Genomic DNA, 21,903 nt, shown 5'->3' on the forward strand with positions numbered 1-21,903 from the left:
GTGCAGCCAAAAGATCCTATAGGCTGACTGACGGAGGTAGTGGGGATAGAGCCAGGGGGAGGGCCTACATCATAAAATATTAGAATGATTAAATTATACCTGAAAATCCTAGATTTTTATTTAGCCCAACCTTGGGTGTACATAATGAGACTTATTGAGCCCCTACTTTATAAATTCAGACAAATAAGTAGTTCCAGGCCCCAGGATCTCCAGAGTTGCCCTGGTATTTGTAGCTTCTCTTTTGACCTTGTGACTACCGTATTCTCCTTTCAATAAATCCCCCATCATGTGTATACTATACACATTGGATTTCTGTAACTTGCAGGCAAAGTAACGTGTATTACTTTACCATGAAGCCCTGTAGAGTATAAGGACTGCATGGACTCTCCCCCTTAGATGGTGATGCAGCCTCCATAGATGGGGCAGCCACGCTGGGCCGCTTCCTGCTCTGTCCACCACCAACCCGCGCTCTTCAGGAGGGTGGACTCGTCACATTTCTGCTTTGACTGTTCCCTTCATTCATTCTGCCCACTTAGATCTGTCCTCTCTCTCAAGGCCCAGTTCAGATTCTACTTTCCCTGACTCCTCTACATCCACTCAATCTCGTTTCTCAAAATCCTCATAGCATCCATCGCCTTAGACTTGATGGCATGCCATATTTTCTCTGGGTCATCTCTAAGGTCCCATCCAGCGACAGACTTCTGACTCTGTGGTCCACCCATACGTCACATCTTCTTAGGCAGGTCTCCACCTTTTCCCTCGAGAGGGCGCGAGGAAAGGTTTGAGCACCCGTGGGGCTCAGCACAGATGTGCAGGCAGTCAGTATAACCAACTGCTTGCTCATGGGAGCAAATGTCTTCTGCGAGCTTCCATTCAAGAAACACAAAGAAATTTTTTTTAATGCAAAACAAAACAACACACACACAAGCATTTATGTTTATTTTTTCAAGATAGAAGTAGCTTTCCCGCCCTTATTATAGAAGAAACATATCTATGGTCACATAAATCAAATATTACATAAATTTTTAAAGTAGAAAGGGAAAAATCACCCATAATCCTTCTCTTTAGAGGTAAGTGCTTTCAAAATATTCTTTCAGAGTTTTTGCTACACACAAATATGTGTTCCAATAGGGCCCTATGGAGACCCCGTAGAACCCCCTTAAATATAGAAATCAAGCAGAACGGTGGGAGGTTCCAGCCTGGGGCTTGGAGTTTGTAAAGTATTCACCTGCCACATTTCATGTATTGAACGATGGGAAACTATTGATAGCTGTTTTCGACCTATAAGCACAGCAGTTTTATGTGGTTCAACTCAATGTACGGGAAGCCCAGAAAGTCAGATCTGGCTGAGCCCTTAGGGACGTTCAGCTATTTCAACTTTCTAACTATTTCACAGTGCTGATGCAGGACAGGAGAAAGAGAAGGGTCTAGCCAGTTCATACACCACGCTCGTGGGAGAATCGGGGCTGCTTCTCTTTCCACTGAATCAGGTACCTGCCTTTTCACGCTCTGCTTCTTTGAATATGATGATCGTCTCGGTGTGATACTAAGCTTCCAGAAACAGATTTTAACTTGGTGTCAGAAAATCTCGCACCAATTCAGCCAACAGGTTAGACGCTTCCTTAGAGGTAGTGGAGTCCCCAGGACTGGAGATGTGGCTGGAAGGGCAGTGGGACGTGGCTGGAGAGACACAGGAACGGTGGAGCTGAGCCTTAACATTCAGGGCCCTGTGGCTCACATGACTCCTTCTGAAGGTCTTAGGAGGGGCCCTAACCATGTATTAACATGGTGATGTGTTTTTGTAATATTTGCAAACATAAGGTATTTTTGAATTCTTTCTCTTAAGGAAGGCACTCAGAATTGCATAGGTTTCAGGCCTAGACCCGCGCCTGGTGGCAGAGTTTTGAAAAACACGAGGCAAGGAGACTGGGTTCTCATCATGGCACTGCCCTGGCCCACATGGGCAGAACAGCCCTTGCCCTGCTTCCCTCACAGGGAGTAAAATCACAAATGTCAAATGGGCTGAAAAACATCAAATATGAACAAATACAAATAACTTAGATTTCCTGTCTGGCATATGGGATAGTCGCTGCTGCTTCTCATGGTCGTTAAAGGTAACACATCAAAAAATGTGTCCTCCGGGCATCTTCCGTCTCATTTCCCTCTGCCTACCACTTCCTCTTCTCCTTCCTCCAGCCCAGCCCCCAATACTCCAGCCACTAGATGACTCATTGGTGACTCATATGCTGCTACTTCTATATATTTGTTCATAGGGCTTCCACTGTCCATAAAGTCGATCTTTGCTAGACAAAATCCTTATCCGCAGGGCCCAAATACGCCAGACCCTCTCCTCCGACCCCACTGTCGACTTCCCTTAGCGCTGCTTCTTGTCGGTCTTCCAGATGAGGACACTGAGGCCCGATGTGGCCCACAGCTGAGTTCTGGAGGCCGCGGAAGGGAATCCTCCGGTCTCTCGCGCTTCCCCGGCCTCCTAGCATCAGATCATAGACACGCGGTTCTTGATGTAGACATGATAGGGGTCGCTGCGCTTGTCCACTTTGCGGGAGCGGGTGTACCCCAGGATGAGGCTGCCCACGGTGGCAGCAAAGAGGAACATGACAAAGAGAATGTACATGTAGGAGTTGTCATCCCGCCCAGGTAGGCCGGCCCGCCGCTCCTCAGTCAGGTGGTCTGGTCCCGGCCGGCAGAGCAAGTTGCTGTGAAGAGTGGCATTGAGAGCCTTCAGCACAGCGTGCAGGCTCTCATACCAGGTCTCGGTCCCATTCGTGGTCTCCATGGCAACAGGGGGGAAGGCGGGGAAGGATCAGAGGATGCTCTGGTGGTGACAGAAGAGAAAGGATGCTCCCATTACTGGCAGCTCGAGTGGCCTCCCCGCTGCTTTCGACCCAGCTGAAACCCCGGCAGCACGCTTTCTCTGACTGCGAGTTTACCCGTCTCTTTCTCCACGAGACCGCAAGCCCAAGGAAGGCAGGGACCATGTCTCTCTCACTCACGGCCGCACAGGAGCACGTGTCACAGCCCTCAGTGCCCAGGAAGTCCTGGGAAGAACGTCTTCCTTGGCCGTATAGCCACGCTGACCTCTCCTTTCTTTGGATTCTGTGAGTCGCTGAGCTTTAGGCTAGAAGGACCTCAGGGACTGTTTAATCTGACTTCTTCCATTTTACACACAGAAACGGAGGCCCAGCGAGCGCAGGTGGCTCGACCATGATGACAGAGAACCTGGGAGGTGGAGCCGAGACGGAGCCCGGCTTTGTGATGGCCGGCTCGGAGCGCCTCGGGCCTCCGGGCCAGCTCTCGGCAGGACTCTGTGGCACCATCAGGGGACATTCCTCAGAGCCCTCCCTCAGCACGGTTCTTTCGGAGACTCCACAGACACCATGCAGAAGGTGTTTGGGGATGGCTCGGATTTCCCCCTACCTGGAGGCCAGAGGCTGGGTCATTTGCCCTCTAAGGCATCCTATGGCCTACTCCAGGTACTCCTAGCTAGTAATGGGGACTCTGTTGAAACAGAGGTGGCCAGGGAAGCAGGAAGAGGCTGGTAACGAGCGCAGGCGCAGGGCCCCAGGGCAGCAGTGAAAGGAGCACGCAGGCGGGTTTGGGGTTTTGCCTGCCCCAGAGAGACAAGCCACTAGCCCCTCAACTATCCTGCCTTCCAAAACAACGTCGCTGTGTACAGTGTGGCATCTAGTAGGCGGTAATAGATGCTCCTTTGCCTTCCTCTCAGAGATCCTTCGTCCGCAAGGTAGAAATAGCCAAAGACAGCCTTGCTTCCTACTCGCTGGAAAAACAGACGGCATATGCCTTTTAAACACGGCTCTACATTCACTTCCTTCAGGAAGCCTTCGTGGCCTCCCGAAGTATTCCACAAGCTTTATCATCGCAGCCTTCCTGTCGCCCCAGCGCTTACACATAGGGCAGTGTGTGGCTTCCTCTCGCCATTGATAGTGCTTATCAGCAGACCACATGCTGAGGTCAGCAAGGCTGCGTCTCGCCCCCAAGTCGAGGGAGCACCCTCGTTCTCCTTCCCTCAGTGGTCTCTGATAAAGGTGGCCACTTCGGACTCGCCCATAAGCCAGGCACTCAGAGTTCACTGCCTGGTTCCAAAGCCCTCCTCCATCGAGGCAGGGCTGTTGACAAATGAAAGTAACACACTCGATTCTTAACAGTAAGATCTCTTCCCCGGAAAAGATGACAGTTAATTATGATCGTGATAAATAGTCATGACCAACTCCAAATGCAGAAGTTGGGGGAAGGAATCGAAACAATACGACAACAACCCAGGACTGGCCCGTGCTTCATGAAAGGCCTTTGGGAGGCCCTGCCATCTAGTCCTCAGGCAACCTTGTCCGGACGGAGGAGATGACCCGACTTGTCAGGCAAGACACCTGCGCCTTCCTCTTTCCTCGTATAAGCCAATGGAAAGCAGGAGCCGCACAATGAAATGAATGGCTCAGTGAATCATCCATTCGGCCCTCATCCCTGGAGACCCCCCCTTGGGCAGCCTCATCCTGGGAGCTCCGCAGGCCAGTCCCTACACTCAGGGGCACACTGTCTCTTCTTAAATAACGTGGAGACAATCTAGGAGCCACTGGGGCTTAAAGGAAGAAGGAAGGGGTGACTTCTGATCGGTGCTCAGAGTGTTCACAGGGACGGAAGACATTGAGCTGGACCTTGAAGAGGTTTTTGGAAGCAGAGAAGCCAGGGAAGGAAATGTATGGACAAAGGCACGACAACAAGAAAGCACATAAAATGTTTTTAAAAATGCACAGTAGCATAAAAGGTGTGAGATGCGTGGACGGATGAGATGGAATGTGGGATGGAGAGACCGGCCCAAACCAGATCACGGAGGCCTTGCGTGCCGGGCTGGAGACTTGGAACTTTCCTCCGTAGTTGGAACGCTATTTTAAAAGGGGGTAAAATGATCAGATCTGTGCTTGGAAAGGGCATTCTGGCTGCTCTGTGGAGCAGGGGTGAGGGGGCAAGAATCGAGACAGGGGGCCCGGTGACAAAGTGAAATAGTTCAGGTTCAAGATGCTGAGTCTCGAGTCGGGTGGAGGGGGGGTGACAAGATGGAGGTGGGGACAGATGGGGGACGTGAGGGGCACTCGGGGGAGGGAATGGCTCATGCAACGCTTGCCGGAGGAAGGGGCCTCGGACAGTTTTACAGGCAGGCGACAGACGGATCGTATACATGCTAGAAGAACTCCCTTGGAGGGAAATACGTTTCTTGCCCTTCCGGCGCCCTTGTGCTTCAGCTTCCTCAGATATCAAAAAAGATTATCAGCAGGAGTTGTTTTTCAATGGTATAGAGCTTCAGTTTCACAAAATGAAAAAGATCTAGAGATCTATTGCACAACAGTGTAAAGAGAGTTAACGCTACGGAGCTATACCGTTGAAAATGGTGAAGCTGAGGAGTTCCCGCTATGGCGTGGTGGATTAAGAACCTGCATTGGCTCAGGTCACTGGTGAGGTGCAGGTTTGATCCCCAGCCCAGCATGCAGCATAGGTTGCAGCTGTGGCTCAGATTCAGTCTCTGGTCCAGGAACTTCCATGTGCCATGGGTATAGCCATTGAAAAAAAAAGAAAAAAAAAAAGATGATAGGTTTTATGGTATTTTTTAAACCACATTAAAAAAAATTTTAGGAGTTCTCATTGTGGCTCAGCAGTAACAAACCCAACTGGTATCCATGAGGATGCAGGTTTGATCCCTGGCCCCACTTAGGTGAGTTAAGGATCCAGTGTTGCCGTGTGCTGCGGTGTAGGTCACAGACATGGCTTGGATCTGGTGTTGCTGTGGCTGTGGCGTAGGCCAACAGCTGCAGCTCCCATTGGACCCCTAGCCTGGGAACTTCCAGATGCCATGGGTGTGACCTTAAAAAGAAGAACAAAAAAATTTTTTAATGAAAAAAATAAATAAAAAGATTATTATCCCTGCTTGGCGCCCCCTCCAGTCTTGCTTGAGCATATGCTTTTATTGCAGTGAAGATGATTTTTAAAATATATTTTAATTTGACAAAGTGTCATTAAAATGAAAGTCTATTTTTCATTTTTGAGAAGTAAATGCATATACATAGTTAAAAACAGTTGAAGCAGTACATACAGTGAGAATACAGCCTCTCTCTTCTCCCCCCCACCCCCCACCCCGTGGCCCAGGTCTCTGTCGCTGTCACCAGTTTTCTTAGACATCCTTGTGAGGGGGTTTGCAATTACAGGACAGAGGGAGGGCCCCCTCCAGCAGGAAGACTCACCAAACAGCAGGCAAATGTACTGGCTCCTAGTCAGCTTCAGGAATCTCCCTGGGAACACCCTAGGGCTCCTCAGCCCCTTGGCCTCGTCAGGATGTCCCTGGACACATCCGGGGTCTCGGTGTTGACTTTGGGAGCTGGGACAGCCCAGAGCTTGAGAAGAGGGGGGGGAACAGAAGAGGAAGGAATCAGACACAGAAAAAACTTTAGAACTAGGGTGGATCGCCCAAGGCCAAGCCCCAAGGGTTGTGCAATAGCTTTGCTGTGGGTGCTGATCCTCTGGGCTCTCCCTCCTCTTCCTGCAGCAGCTGGATCGGGCCAGCCTAGGGTTGTGGTTATAGGAACTGTGCCATGGCCAAGGGACATCTGATTGTTGTCCTGAACTCCAGACCTGCAATGCCTCCACCGGGTGACTTCATAAGAAACCTCAGTTCAATGTGTGGACGCTGCTCAGGGCCTAGCTAACCCTGCAGTCTAAAACATTCTCTCTCCCCAGGGTCCTGGCCTCAGGAGCACCTAAAAGGCTGAAAGGGCCTGAGACCCAAGGAAATGATGCGAGTAGCAGAATGGCTTCCAGCAGTTGCGTTGATATTTTATGTAGAAATAGACTATGTTACAAATCAACCTATTTGGATAGACTGGGTATAAATACAGGCATGGCTTCAACACTATCATAGCTTTGCTGTAAAAATTGAAGAAAATTATGCAGTGCCTGGCCCTAGAACATTCCACAGATGTGGTGCTGGTTTTATCTGTGTAAGGGCGCGGCTGGCTGGGCTTTCAGAGTCCGTCGAATCTAACCTCCTTCATTTTACAGTGACAGACGTGAAAACCCAAGAGCTGTCTTGGTTCGGCTGCCACTTGTATGACTTTGGGCCTGTGACTTCCTTTTTCTGGGTCTCAGCTTCTGTCTTTCTCTATACAGTGGCGGCTTTGAGTGTGTAATCTTGCACGGTCCGGATCAGCTCTAACATTCCATGAAGATCCCACAAAACCACTCGGTGACATCATGCAAGATTGGATAGGCTGGCGGGAGAGGCGTTTGGGGGGCTCTCTCTAGAGCCCCTCACATCACAAGACAGAGGAAGCTGCGGACTTTTCCTCCCAGGTGAAGATGCCCTCGAGCCCCAGGACTGAGTTGCCTTTCATATTCTGGCCTCGATAAACTGAAGGCCAAATCAGGCGACTTGTTCACTTTTCCTAGGGTGGTCTAGCCTGGGGCAGACTCTGTGTGGAAAGTGGGGGGGCCGGGGGGGCTCTGAGACGGGGGTCAGTGAGAGCGCTTAAGCTTCACAAAACCATTCATTCCTCAGACCTTCCTTCCAGCGCCTGTCTGGATAGACCTGCGTGTGTGCGGTTCTCATGGGAGAAGTCAAGCGGCCATAGTCGCCCGTCTTTAGGTGCTGGGTTGAGATGGGGGTGAGGGCATCCTCTTGGGGCAGGAGAGGCAGAGAGCTGATCAAGAGACAGCTTGGTTCTCCATGACCTGGCTCCGGGTGCCCCGTCGGGGATTGGCAGCTGGCATCCCTGGGAATTGCGTTCCTCTCTCTGAGCTCCTTGGCTTCCTCTTTAAGACGGGCGCGGAGGATGAAGCTCTGTGGATGGAGGAGAGCCTTCTAGGCCCTGAAGAGTCCTCGACTTGACCTAGGAGCTAACTTGTGAGGAAGGAAGCGAAAGAGTGACTGGAAAGAGATTTTTAAGATCATTGAGGATCCAGACTCTCGGCCAGTCCCTCCATTTCGCAGATGAGGAAGCCGAAGGTCAGGGAGGGGACGTGATTCGGCCAAAGTGACGCGGCTGGTAAGCGGCCGAGCTTGGATGGCACCCAGGGCTCTGCGCTGCCGTTTGGGTGCTCTTTGCCCTGCGCGTGGCGGTGTGCCCTGGCACGACTGCTCAGCTCCGTCTCAAGTGAGGATCCAGTAAGAGGAGAAGTTGGTGACGCTCGGAGGCGTTAGCCTCCCTTCAGGCTCGTCTCCCGCGGGGTTTCTGCTTCCGACCTGCTTGCTCCTGCGCTCCACGCAAGCCGGGGCCGCTCCCCCTCCCCAGCCCGGTGCCTCCTTTCCCGCACATCAGCAGGCGCTCCGGGAACTCTCACTTGGGTGTGGACGCATGAAGCTGTGGTCTGAAGGATGACCTGGTGTCTCCGAGAGATTCCCTTTCCGGTTTCTCTGGGGAAAAGGGAAACCCCACCATTGGTTCTGCTGGTTTCCCTGTTGCTCCATTTGGGCTCTGCTTTCAGAATGAGGGTCGTAAGTGCCTGGAAATGTCGAGAGGCAGGCAGAAAATGCCACCTGAAGCAGACGGGGACCTGAAGACAGCTCTCGGGACTGTACAGTTTTGCCTCTGGCCCCGCTGGTGGTCTCATCACTACTGCGGACAGGGGAGGAGGTGGGATGGAGAGGAGCTGAAGGAATGAACCTTAACGTACAGCGGGAAGGAGACAGGAATAGTCTGAGCTGGAAGCGATCTTTTTTCTTTTTCTCTTTTTTGCTTTTTAGGGCTGTACCCGAAGCATATGGAAGTTCCTGGGCTAGGAGTCAAGTCGGAACTGCAGCTGCTGGCCTACAGCACAGCCTCAGCAATGTGGGATCCAGGCCGCATCTGCAACCTACACCACAGCTCACGGCAACTCCGGATCCTTAACCCACTGGGCAAGACCAGGAATCGAACCCGCAACCTCATGGATCCTAGTCTGGTTGGTTACTGCTGAGCCATGACGGAAACTCCAGAAGTGATCTTATCATCCTGGCATTGCTGTAACCTCCTCATTCAACCACTGGGAGAACAGATGTTCCACCCCCACCCCTAAGAAAGTTCCCTGTTACCTACTGGACAGTCTGACTTCTTCGGATTATCATCCAAGCTCCTTTGCATGTGACCCTCTCTCTAGCCCCATCCTCTCCACAGCTCTGCCCAGTGCCCGTGGCCCGTGACTCTGAGCTACAGGCCATTATCCAAACAGTGCTTGCGTGGGCACACCTCCTGCCTTTGCTCGGGCAGGAATGCCCTTCCTCATGTTACCTGCCTGGTGAATTCCTCCTCATCCTTCAAGATCCAGGTCCAATATCACCTGAGACACCCTCTTCTGAGACACTCCCTTCCCAGCTGGTCTTTCCCTCTTGTCTGTTCCTAAAGTGCTTTGCATAAAACCCTCTTAGAGTACATGCAGTACTGAAACTGAGTGTGTGTGTCTCTCTCCCTCCCTCTCTCTCTCTCTCCCTCCCTCCTTCTCTCCCTCTCTCCCTCTCTCTCTCTCTCCCTCCCTCCTTCTCTCTCTCTCTCTCTCTGCCATACTTTGTGCTGGGAGGTGTGAGGGCAGGAACCTGTGCCTCATACAGTTCTTTATAGCAGGCAGTCAAGAATAGATAGATCAGTGACTCCTCTTATTAGACTCTCCCTCCTGCATACACATACGCATTCAGGAAAACAGCTTACAGTACTTAAAAAGCAACTTCGGGGCAGGCCAAAACAAATTCCGTTTGGTTTGGGGAAGGGGAGGCTCAGACAAAAGACAGCGTCTCTGTCAGGTAGGGAAGTGAGTCAGGGGAGGAGGAATTCTAAGTCACCTTTGGAAGCCCAGATGTTCTCTGCACCTGTACCCAATTTCATCCAAAGGGCAAACATTCTTGGCCCCAAAACAGCAACAGCAGCTTTGCAACTCTCTTACCTGTGTACCTAGCCAGGGTGCGGCCACACACACCTACCCGCTTACACACAGCCCAACTCCCGGGCCCCCAGCCTCTGATCTTGCCTTTCGGGCGTGCCTTTCATGGTTGCAGTCTTGGCTGTGTGCTTGGCTATGTGACCTTGAGCCCTGCACTTATTTCCTCTGAAACTCATCTATGAGATGGGGATAATTTCCCTGCCCTGCTTGTCCCACATGGGAACGCGGGAAGACAATGGGGAAAAGGTGTTTTAGAAGCTGCTAAGTATTACATAAACATAAGAGAGAATTATTGGGCAGCCCGGTCGCCTTGTTTTCTTTTCTGTTTCCCTATTTCCACCTTGTCCCCAACATTACTCAAACAGCCATCCCTATGTCCCCTCTCCGCACCCTTGCTTCTCCTATCCTCCGAAGTAGCTAGGAGGTCCTTTATTACTCTTCTTGATTCTCAGACGACACTTACCTCCTTCAGAAGCCTTCCTTGTTTCTCATCTTCTCTGATCAGCCCTGTAGTCTCTTGCCATTTAGGGTACCATTCTATAGTCCTGCTGGTGATGGAGAGCATATCAGAGTTGGAGTTAAGAGATCTGCCCTATTTCGTGGACACACCTAGCCACGTATCTTGGTTAAGAAATTTCTCCACTCTGGGCCTCATTTTCCCGCCCATAAGATGGGGTCTGGCCTCCCCCTTAGTAAGTATTTTGACAGCCACCCATTCAGTTTATAGATAGACATGTGTTTTGCGAAGTGTGGAGTGAGTGAGCAATGAAGAAAGTTGTTGGTTATCATCTCAAGGAGTCAAGGACATCTGAAAGTGGAATTCCCAGGTGGCCCAGCTGGCTAAAGAGCCGGCATTGTCACCACTGTGGCTTGGGTCGCTGCTGTGGTGTGGGTCAATCCCTGACCCCAAAACTGCTGCAGGCTCAGGCAAAAAAGAAAAGAAAAAAAACCCTAAGAGCAGTTTCCTTGCCTTCAGCATGGACCTCTTCCAATTGGAGCCAACAGCTGGCTGGATGCCAGGAGATACCAGGCTCTTTTACAAGGTGCTTTTGTAGCTGAAGTGGAGACAGCCCAGGGCTAGTAAGAACTGGATTCTACTTTCGTCTGGTCCCTAGAGTGACCCTGGGCAAGCAAAGCCATCCCCACCCTCCCGGGAGCCTCAGCTTCCCCCTGTGCAAATTGCCGAGAATAGGAGGAGATACTCCCCATGGGCCCTCACACAAGGTTCTGAACTCCTGCACTTTTTAGACCAGAGACTCTCGGGTCCAGTCCCTCTTCCCCCACATGCCCTGTGGAGTACAGCAGGACCGGGAGGCTCCTTTTACAGGTGGCGACCCAGCAAAAGAACGAACAAAGCAAAGAGCGGGTGGGTGATTGGCACAGGTTTACACAACGTGTAAACCAAACCCTAAGTCTCCTACTCCCCGGGCTAGATCTGTTACTAGCATTAGAAGATGCCTTTGGGAGCCCCCCCGGATTTCCCGGGACCGGGGAGCCTAGGGCGAGGGGCACCGCGGAGTAGGGAACGGGCAAGTCAACTCGCGGAGCAAGCGGCTCCCGCCGAGTGAGGACTGGCCGGCTCCCGGAGGGGCATTTCCGCGCGCGCGCCCTCGGCGGAGCCGCAGGTGCCCGCTTGTGGAACGAGCTTTGGTGCCGCCGTCCGGGAACCTGTGCGTGCCGGTACCAGCCCCCACGGTTTCCAGGCCTGGGATCCCTGTGGCTTGGCCCCGTCACGGAGCCACCCTCCACGTCGGCGGCCTCGCGGGGGGCAGGAAGATCCCTCGTTTCTTCCCCGGGCGCTGGCTCAGCCGGCTCGGCCTTCCCCACCCGGCCGGTGCGCCTTACCTGCCTCGCGGCAAGGCTCCGAGGGGCGCCCTCTGCTCGCGGGACAGCGCCTCCTGGGCCCGAGGGTGCCGCGCATGGAGCCCCAGAGCGCTCCGCCGGCCCCTCCGAGCCTGGTCAGCAGCCTCTGCTCTGCGCTCCGGCCCCCGCTCGCGGCCTTTTCTCATCCCCAGGGCGTCCCCTCCCCCGGCCCGCCCGGCCCCTAACCCACCCACGTCTCCTCCCAGAGCTGGCCTGCAGCACCTCCTCCTCCTCCTCCCAGCTGCTGGCCTCGCTCGGGGTGAGCTCCGACCCTTCCGTCCCCTGCAGCGCCTGCTTCCTGGATCTGAGACCAAATGCTTGCTTCGCTTCAGCCTGCCCAGTCCGAGGCAGAGCTCCGAGGGCGAGGGCGCTGGTGGACGCAGGCTTTGCTCCTAAGTGGTTGTGCGGTGATGGACAAGTCACTGCTCCTCACCGGGCCTTGGCTTCCTCCCTATAAAACGGTACAGTTCCAGCCCGCAGTCCTCGCAGCGTGATGGTTAAGGTCAGATGAGCCCTTAGAATCCAAAGCAGTAAAGCCAGGTGATCCGGCGGCGTTGGAGAAATGACCTGATTCTAACACAAACCTTCTTTTCCAGACAGGATGCCGTTGGGGGAAGGGGCTCGGTATGGATAAGCGGACTTGTCCCGGCTCACCGTGGGCGTCCCTGGCAGAGCTCAGACTCAGAATCCACTAGTCCACTCTCTCTGCTTAATCTCAGCCAGGGTCTCCTCCCTCTGATTTCAGAGAGACAGCAGTGAGTGATGGCTTGAAGCGATCTTCGTTCTCTGCTGGAGAATTGAACCTGGGCAGCCTGCATGAAAAGCAGGAATTCTAGCCACTAGACTAGAGGCTAAATGCCGAATTCCCCTGATTCTTGCTTCCCTTTGAAAGCAAGAATGTTTCAAGGAGGCAGACTATAAAAGCAGGTACAAAGTTTATTTTAGGCACAATACAACATGTGGGAGAGCACACAGTGAAGTATTTTATTTAAGACAGAAGCAAGACAGTAATACACACCCAAAGGAGGAGTGTTGGTGTGGGCGGGCTCCTCATTGCGAAGCCTGCCAGAGAGGTGACTTAAATCACATATATAGGACAGTTTTTCTGGGCCTTTGTTTTCCTTTGGCCAATTATCTTGTTTTATTTCTCACACTTGACCAGACCCAGGGCCCTCCTTGACCTGTGTGCACATCTTTTGGCCGAGATGGATTCCAGAGCAAAGCGTTATGGGATGGTATCAGGACTTACTACGGCCAGGCACCCTCTCCCTTTTTGACCCAGGGGGTCTTTCTGTGCGAGAATAGTTGGGGTCTCCCTGACCCCAAGGATGGGACCTCTTGGTCTTTTGCCCAAAAGGGCTCAGCCCCTCTCTGCCCCCCCCCACCCCCCATTACCATTAGTTAACACGTCCACAGAAGTCGGATTTCAGTTATTGGCCTTGTGCCTGCTGTTATTTCTATCTTGAAGTGCAGACAGGTGGTGGGTTGGAAATATCTGTCCTGGAGCCCATCTCTCTCCCGCCTCACCTCCAAGGCTCGGCAGCCCCTCCCATGCCCAGGCAACTGGTGTCAGGTCACACCTTGCCGCTCCCTGTCCTGGAACGCGCTTCCCTTTCTGGCCACCAGACCCTCACTTAAGCTTCCTCGCTGGTGACCCTGCGGGTTCCAGAGGAGAGAAGCAGCCAGGAACCGCTGGGAAATGAGGACCCGGAGGCCATGGGCAAGGAAGTGGACAGTGGCAGGGAACAGCCTCTCAGAGACTCTGGGGAATCCTTCCCAGAGCCTTCTTTACCTCCCTATCCGCCTCAAGTCTTGAGAGAGTTAATAACAAACCGAGGCCAGCTCCAGCTCCCTTGCAGACAAAGATCTGTTCCAGGACTTCTGAGGCATCTCCCCTTGATCGTAGACGCTCAGATTATATCTAAGAAGTGCTGTCATTTAAAAAAAGGCCTTGGTGTTCCCGTCGTGGCTCAGTGGTTAACAAGCCCCACTAGGATCCATGAGGACGCAGGTTCGATCTCTGGCCTCGCTCAGTGGGTTAAGGATCCGCATTGCCAGGAGCTGTGGTGTAGGTCGCAGATGCGGCTCGGATGCCCTGTTGCTGTGGCTGTGGTGTAGGCCGGAGGCTGCAGCTCTAATTGGACCCCTAGCCTGGGAATCCTCCACGTGCTGTGGGTGCAGCCCTAAAAAGCACAAATAAAATAAAATAAAATAAAATAAAATAAATAAATAAAGGCCTATCCCATGGAGGGAAGGGTGTATGAAATTGCTGCTCTTCATCAAAACACGTTGATTTGCCATGACTTCTGTAGTTACATGTTTTGACCCAGTCCCGCCTTTTTCTCCGTCTGGCTGTCCCCTCTCAGGGAAGTCATTCTGACCGTGGACACGCGATCTGAGATCTCAGGGTCCCTCAGAATCACCTCAGCTCTTCTCTTAAGCGAAGTGGACGTTTGGGTTCCACTCCAGAGGTTCCGATGCAGGAGGTCGGGAAGAGAGCCCAGAAATGAGCGTTTCTTTACACAAACAAACAAAAGGCTTCCTGAGGGATTACGATTCAAGTGGTTCTTGTGAACGGCCTTGAGGAAACAGCCCGGCTCCCTCAACGTTCCTTCCCACCTCCTGCCAAGGCCTCGCCTCTAATCTCCAGGACTATTTATTACCGCTGTCAACCGTTCCCATTTGTTCACCTCCGCTACTAGATTGTGAGTTCTTTGAAGACAGGGATTGTCTCTCGTCCTAATAAAATTTCGAAATCACAGTCTTAGAGTCACACCACGTCAGAGGTCTAGAATCATTTAGCATAGACTCAAGTTGGAAGGACTCTTAGAGTTATCTAGTCAAATCCCTTGCCCAAGAATTCCCTATATTTCTTTGTGTGTGTATGTGTAATACAGATTTCATTGCTTATTAATTACGTCATTCTGTACAATTGTAAGTGAACAGACTTTGAGAAAATATACTGGGAGCGTGAAACAGATGATAACAACACTGATGAGAACATTTGGCTGTTTTACATAAGGTAGTAAGAGGCACCTCTGTCACCATCACCCCCCAAAATTTACACATTCCATATAAAAAGTGTAAAAAACATTCACCGGCATTTAACTGGCATTATTCTTTGTAATCTACGAGCCATGATAAGCCTGAACAATTTCAGAATCTTCAGAACAAAACAAACCATTCTCTTCCATTAGCAAATGTAGTGGTTTCAATTCCTTAAAAAAAAAAAAAAAAAAAAAAAAAAAAGCAAAGAAATCAACATATTCCGATGTTCCTGAATTTGTTTCCATCATAGTAATTCAAGAAGTAAAATGTGGCATTCCCATTGTGACACAGTGGAAATGAATCCGACTAGGAACCATGAGGTTGTGGGTTCAATCCCTGGCCTCTCTCAGTGGGTTAAGGATCTGGCATTGCCATGAGCTGTGGTGTAGGTTGAAGATGTGGCTGTGGCTGTGGTGTAGGCCGGCAGCTGTAGCCTGGGAACCTCCAGATGCCACAGGTGTGACCCTGAAAAGCAAAAAAAAAAAAAAAAACGCAAGAAGTAAAATGTGATTCAGCTTTTGAAAATGAGGTTGAACTTTTCCATTATTGTACTTACTTCATAATTCAAATGATCTAACTGCAGCCAGTGTTAGCCCAGTAAAAACCATAGATACAACTCTTCTTTTGCTAAGGAACCTTCTTTAAAAGTTAGCTGCTCTTTAAAAAAAACTCAGACCCAAGCTACATAACTATGACCTGAGGAACCAATAATCAACCCTTCTAGAAACCACCACAATAATCCAATGTGTTTTTAAAGCTGCAGAGAACATACAGAATCATGGCGAGTCACACATACATAGCAATAATTTCCTGGTAAAAGGACACTAATGGTTTCCTTTATAATGATTTTTTTAATCAGGTATGTACTACAATTCAACATTTGAAAGACTTCTATGTCTGTTATTATAGAGATGCTGAGAAATACATTTGAATACTTGAAAAGAACAAGATTTGAAATGTGGTTTTTTGTTAAACCATTTAGAAGATCTCAGTTACCAAACAAGTGAAAATATGCAACAGATAAATAAGACTTTCTTAAAACGATTGTTTCTGATAATACAAAAATTACATATTAAGACATCTTTTACTCCCATCTATCTTAGTATGTGCAGTAAAGAAAAATGTTTTTAATAGGAAGCAGCACTTCTATTCAAATGCTCTCTAAGGTATTTGGCAGACTTGTTTTTACATTCTCCTGTTCAACATCCCATTGAAAGCTCTCATAAGCAAACATCGTGACCCAAACCAAGAGATAAACAGATCTCATTTATTAAAAAGAACCAGTTCACCCTTGAAAAGTAAAAAAGAACCTCAAGGAATATTATGTATAAAGTTCAAATACTAGTATTTAAATTTCTCTGAAGCAATTTGTGCTTCTGTAATTAAGAGAAAGACGAGATGAAGACTTTATTAAGACAAAAAGCCTATTAATGTGGGTCTTGCTGGGGGCTCACTGTTCACTCAGTATTCTGCTCCACTGGGATGAGAGTTTGAAAAGGGCTTCATACTCCTTTTAAAAAATTACACCTACGGGAGTTCCCACTGCGGCTTAGCGGGTTACAAACCTGGCTAGTATCCATAAGGATGTGGGTTCTATTCCCTGGCCTTGCTCAGTGGGTTAAGGATCTGGCGTTGCCGTGAGCTGGGGTGTAGGTTGCAGATGCGGCTTGGATCTGGCATTGCTGTGGCTGTGGTGTAGGCCAGCAGCTGCAGCTCCTCTTGGACCCCTAAGCCTGGGAACCTCCATATGCCACAGGTGCAGCCCTAAAAAAAAAAAAAGTACATCCACAAGCATAAGATCATATAAGTTAACATTAATTATTATTCCCCATGTATGTCCATTTACAAAGCTCAAATGGCTTCATAAATATACTAATCAGTAATGTTTTCAACGTTTATTAAGGCAAGTTCATGAAAATAGTTTCATATAACCAGGTCACCTTGTGACCTTTCAGCTTAAAATATTTGTATGTAAGAAACCTACAAAAAATATGTTTTGTAAAAAGCCACCTAATACCAGAAAAGGATAATAAAAGATTTCGAACCCAGTTTCCTTTTGAAAGGATGCCCTTCCCTTGTTTCAAATTCCAAGTGCTACTTAATCATCTTTCAAGCCAGTTTTGCTTAACTTCACACCATCAACCACGTCCATCCTTGAGGAAGTTTTACTGGCTGCCTTATGTTTCTGGGCTTTTGACAAGCGTTCTTTTCTGTCTTTGTTTCTTACTCAGTGGGGCTGTATTAGGAATTTAAACTGAGATGATCTTGCTTATGGATGACATAGAATTAACAGGATGGTAATTCTCCATGAACTGCTCTTCTTGTCCTTGGTGTATTCAGACAACGTGTAGGTCATGGCGGGCCTGAGATTAACTTCCACTGCTTCCTATAACTTGGCTTCTGTGCTCTGCTGACAGCCAATAATATGGTGTTAAAAGATGCGTTCATAGATGAGATTGGAAGTGGTTGGGGATATGTGTCTGTCCCGGAGAGCTCCAGGAAGAAAGCTTTGGGGTCACCACTTTCACCTACCCCTATAGAAATGAAACCGGACTTAACTCTCAGAAACGTTCCATCTCCTTCTTCAATGCAGTGCCACACTTCCCGCCCCATCTCCTCGTCCTTCTTGGCATTCAGCGTGCTGGTCCAGGGCACCTCCTGGAGATGCGTTTACAACAAGGAAGAGGAAATGCGGGCAGCAGCCTTGGCTTCGGGAGGCACACCCTTCACCTGGCGGAGAGTCCCGCAGGAGCCCCTGGTCCTGGGGGTGGGGGGGGTGGGTTGGCGAGGCCACCACCTGAGGGCGGGCCTATATATATTTTTTTTCCAGGTTTTCATTTTATTTTTTACACTTTTTTAAAATTCTTTTGTTGGAGTTCCCGTCGTGGCGCAGTGGTTAACGAATCCGACTAGGAACCATGAGGTTGCGGGTTCGGTCCCTGCCCTTGCTCAGTGGGTTAATGATCCAGCGTTGCCGTGAGCTGTGGTGTAGGTCGCAGACACGACTCGGATCCAGTGTTGTTGTGGCTCTGGCATAGGCCAGCAGCTATAGCTCCGATTCGACCCCTAGCCTGGGAACCTCCATATGCTGCGGGAGCGGCCCAATAAATAGCAAAAAGACAAAAATAAATAAATAAATAAATAAATAAAATAAAATAAAATTCTTTTATTGAGGTAGAGTTGATTTACAAGGTTGTGATACTTTCTGCCCTTCAACAAAGCGATTCAGTTCTCTGTGAACACACCTGCCTTCTCTTTCAGATTCTGTTCCCACATAGACGATCACAGGATACTGGGTAGAGTTCTCTGTGCTACACAGCAGCTCCCCATTGGCCAATCCTCCCGTATGCCTCCGTGTACATACAGCGGTCCCAAACCCCCAGTCCATCCCTACCTCCAACCAACCTGTCCGCTTTGGTAACCATGAGTTTTTCAAAGTCCGTGAGTCTGTTTCGGTTCTATGAATCAGTGCATTTGTATCCTTTTTTTTAGATCTGAAAAAAAGATATATTTTGGGAGTTCCCATGGTGGGTTAAGAATCTGGCATTGCTGAGAGCTGGGGTGTAGGTTCTAGATGTTGTTCAGATCCCACGTTGCTGCAGCTCTGGCATGGGCCAATTCGACCCCTAGCCTGACAACTTCCGTGGCCCTAAAAAGCAAAAAATAAAATAAAATAAAATGAAATAAAATAGATAAAAATATAAAAAAGTATATATTTCATTTTCGACAAGTAATAAGAAGCGTATTGTCTCCAAGGCAGCTGAGGCTGATTTTAGGATGCTCTCACTGCGATACTGCCTTCTCTTGACTTCTACAGTTTGGGTCCTTGGGTCCAGTGGAGACATCAAGTACATGCCTAATCTTTGTCCCTTTTGCAGTCCTTCAAAAACTTAAGGTCTTTCCTCCACTTCCCCTTCTCTGGAGGAGGAAGGCAGCTGGCCTTTGGAAAGTGGGCTGAGCGGCCTCATTTTCCCCATCTGTGCCTCGCAGTCTTGCTATGACACCCAATGTGTGTCACATGCAAAGAACATGATGCATGTGCTTAATATGTAGCCCCTTCTATTGTGATTAGACGAAGGAAGGCAGAGGAAACAGAATTGCTGTCCTGGGGAGACTGTATCTGAGAAGGACCTTCATCGAACTCTCTGATCCAGAGAAGCTGGGGACAAGCCCTGACTCTGGGACAGGGAGGCGGGGGAGTGCGGGGCGGACTGAAGGGGTCTGGGTCTGGGGAAGGCTCATCTAGAGACACACCTCCTTCAAGTCTTCGCTGAGGTGCCACCTGCTTGGTGGGGCCTTCCCTGACCATCCTCTTGACAAATCCTAATCCTTTCCTCCTCCTCTCCTCCCTAAAGCCCATCCCTGCCTTGCTTTCCAGTAACACCCAACATCATCTGATTGATTTAACTTTACATGTGTGTGTGTGTTTTGCTGCTGCTGTTCTTCATGCATCCCTCAACGGAAGCCCCATCTCAGACCTCTCCTCTTCTCCGGATTCCTGGAACCGCCCCCTTCACTCTCCCCTTCAAGCCTACTAGGGAGGTAACGATGCCCATATGTTTCAAGATCAGGGAACTTCATAACCTCTTGCAGTTTCCCTCCTTCCCGCCCACCTCTTTGCATAGCGCTTCCTCGAATTACCGACTTGAGATGGCCATCTGCCTCCTGCTGGACCGGGCTTATACAGAAGCCCATTCTCCTACAGCTCCCTGCCTGTCCCTGGAACACAGGTCTTACCATTCTGTGTTATAATTGTTTTATTTGTTGATTCCGCACCTAGATACCTCGAACATAAGCTCCTTAAGGGCACTAAACCAACAGAGTAGACCTTGCAGAGAATTTGTTCAATGAATGAATGAAGGTAATGACAGATCACTAAGAATTACATTCTCAGGGAAACCTCTAAGAAGAGAGAGGACCTGAGAGAGTCTGATGCTCCTTCGGCCTCTGAGCCAGACCTCTCTCGTCGGAGCCCTATGCTGCCTGCCTGACTTCTCTGCTGGGAGACGTGTCGGGGCTGGAACCCTGACCTCCTTCCCTGGCTCCCTTCAGTCCTCTGTCTCTTGGGAAATGGAATCATCATCCATCCAATTCCCTGTTTGTTTCCGTCATAGGATCCCAGCCAGTCTTCTATTTACTTGTGTGCTGGTTTGGGGTCTGCCTTTCTCACTAGCTTGTAAGCACTATAAGAACAAGACTAGGTGTGTCTTTTTCACCATAGACTGTGCGGGACGTAATTCAGGGCTGGCTAGTCGGTGGGGGAGAAGGCTTGGGAGGTGGGAAGAGCATAACTGATGTCAGTCGTCAACAGCCTCCGAAGCGCGGGTTACCCCCGAAAACACGGGGTGACTCCCAGAGGACGTTTCATGGTCGCATCAAGTCCTTTTACTCCATTGCTCCTCAGGAACCTGGTCTGTGCTTCCGCGATCCTGCCTCCTCTCCGCCCATCGGTTTAACCCAGAGTGTTTGTCTTCTCGTTCTGAGCTGAACCATCCTCCTGCCTCTGCAGGCAGCACAGAGCAGTGAGAGGAGCGCTGGAAGAGGTGGAGCAAGGTGTGGTGTCGGGAGACTGGCGATCGTGGTGGCCTCTTCTCCCCACCTCCCCAGGACACGTGCCGTGTCCTGGGAAGCCAGGTGGAGTAGTGGTCCAGAACACAGCTTCTGGGGTCCACAGAGTTGGTTTGAATCCGAGACCTGCCACATTTCAGCTGTCAGAGCCTAGCCTCTCTGAGTCTTAGTTTCCTTATCTGTAGAATGGGGATAAAAATAACATCTCGTAGTTGTATGCATTACAGTAATATATATATATTATAGTCTTTTTAGGGCCACACCCACGGCATATGGAGGTTCCCAGGCTAGGGGTCAAATCGGAGCTACAGCTGCCAGCCTACACCATAGCTCACGGCAACCCCACTGAGTGAGGCCAGGGATCGAACCTGCATCCTCATGGATACTAGTCAGATTCATTGCCACTGAGCCACGATGGGAACTCCAGATGTTATATTTCAAGCGCTTCATCTTTTTTTTTTTTTTTTTTTGTCTTTTTTGAGGGCCGTACCCATGGCATATGGAGGTTCCCAGGCTAGGGGTCTAATGAGAGCTGTAGCCACTGGCCTACACCACAGCCACAGCAACAGCAGATCCAAGCTAAGTCTGTGACCTACACCACAGCTCATGGCAATGCCAGATCCTTAACCCACTGAGTGAGGCCAGGGATTGAACCCGCAACTTCATGATTCCTAGTTGGATTCGTTTCTGCTGCACCACGATGGGAACTCCGGTGCTCCATCTTGTACCTGACAAACAGGAAGTATTCCATAAAGAGTAACTATTAATGAGGGCATATCTGTTCATGATTGTATAAATATGGACTTTTGAATCTTTTGAACTTCTTTAAGTTTGGTGACAATTAGGGTTTGCAAAGAAGGCGAATATATTAATCAGAAATCCTAGTTGCAACAGACAGAAAACACAGTTAAGACTGACTTTAAGTAAAAAAGGGAATTTATCAACTCATAAAATTGTAAAACCCTGACATATCTAGCTTCGGGCATGGCTGGATCCAGGAGCTCAGATGGTGTCTTCAGGAAGCTCTCTTTGCATTGTTGGGCTCTGCTTTTCTCACTGCTGCTCCATGTCCAGGCAGGATCCCACCTTGAGATAACAAGATAGCTGCCCAGTTCTGTGCATACTCTCTATTTTGTCAATAAATCCAGCAGAAAGAGCTTCTTTCCCTCATAATCCTTCTGACAGAAGTCCTGGGTCAGACTCTTATTATCCTGAACCAGGCCCAGTGCCTATCCCTGCACCAATCACAGAAGCTGGTAGGGGCTTCCTCTCTATTCAAAACAGAGATGAATTGGTGGGAGAAATGGGTGAAGGGGGCAAAAGGCACAAACTTCTGGGTATAAAAGAAAGAAGTCATGGGGCTATAATGGACAACATGGTGTCTGCAGTTAATTATGCTGTGTTGTATATCTGAAAGCTGCCAAAGAATAAATCTTAGAAATTCTCATCACAGGGAAAAAATTTTTGTGGATTCATAAAAGGGTGATTGTTAAG

General features: G+C 49.8%; 1 protein-coding gene across 5 annotated transcripts; it reads right to left on the minus strand.

The window, feature by feature from the left end:
• Positions 1-922: 922 nt before the first annotated feature.
• Positions 923-12,752, minus strand: KCNE3 (potassium voltage-gated channel subfamily E regulatory subunit 3). 5 transcript variants are annotated; one of them, XM_084974588.1, is made up of 4 exons: positions 12,016-12,752; positions 10,394-10,478; positions 6,270-6,419; positions 923-2,836 (listed from the first exon to the last, which is right to left on the minus strand). In XM_084974588.1, exon 4 carries the CDS (start codon positions 2,795-2,797, stop codon positions 2,498-2,500), a length of 300 nt encoding a protein of 99 aa, XP_084830714.1. In that variant the 5' UTR covers positions 2,798-2,836; positions 6,270-6,419; positions 10,394-10,478; positions 12,016-12,752; the 3' UTR covers positions 923-2,497.
• Between the last annotated feature and the right edge of the window lie 9,151 nt (positions 12,753-21,903).

Source organism: Sus scrofa, chromosome 9 (assembly GCF_054392235.1).
Source record: "Sus scrofa isolate SSC_HxYL_T2T_F1_AM1 chromosome 9, Sscrofa_HxYL_maternal_Yorkshire_Landrace_v2.0, whole genome shotgun sequence".
In the NCBI taxonomy this organism is placed as follows: domain Eukaryota; kingdom Metazoa; phylum Chordata; class Mammalia; order Artiodactyla; family Suidae; genus Sus; species Sus scrofa.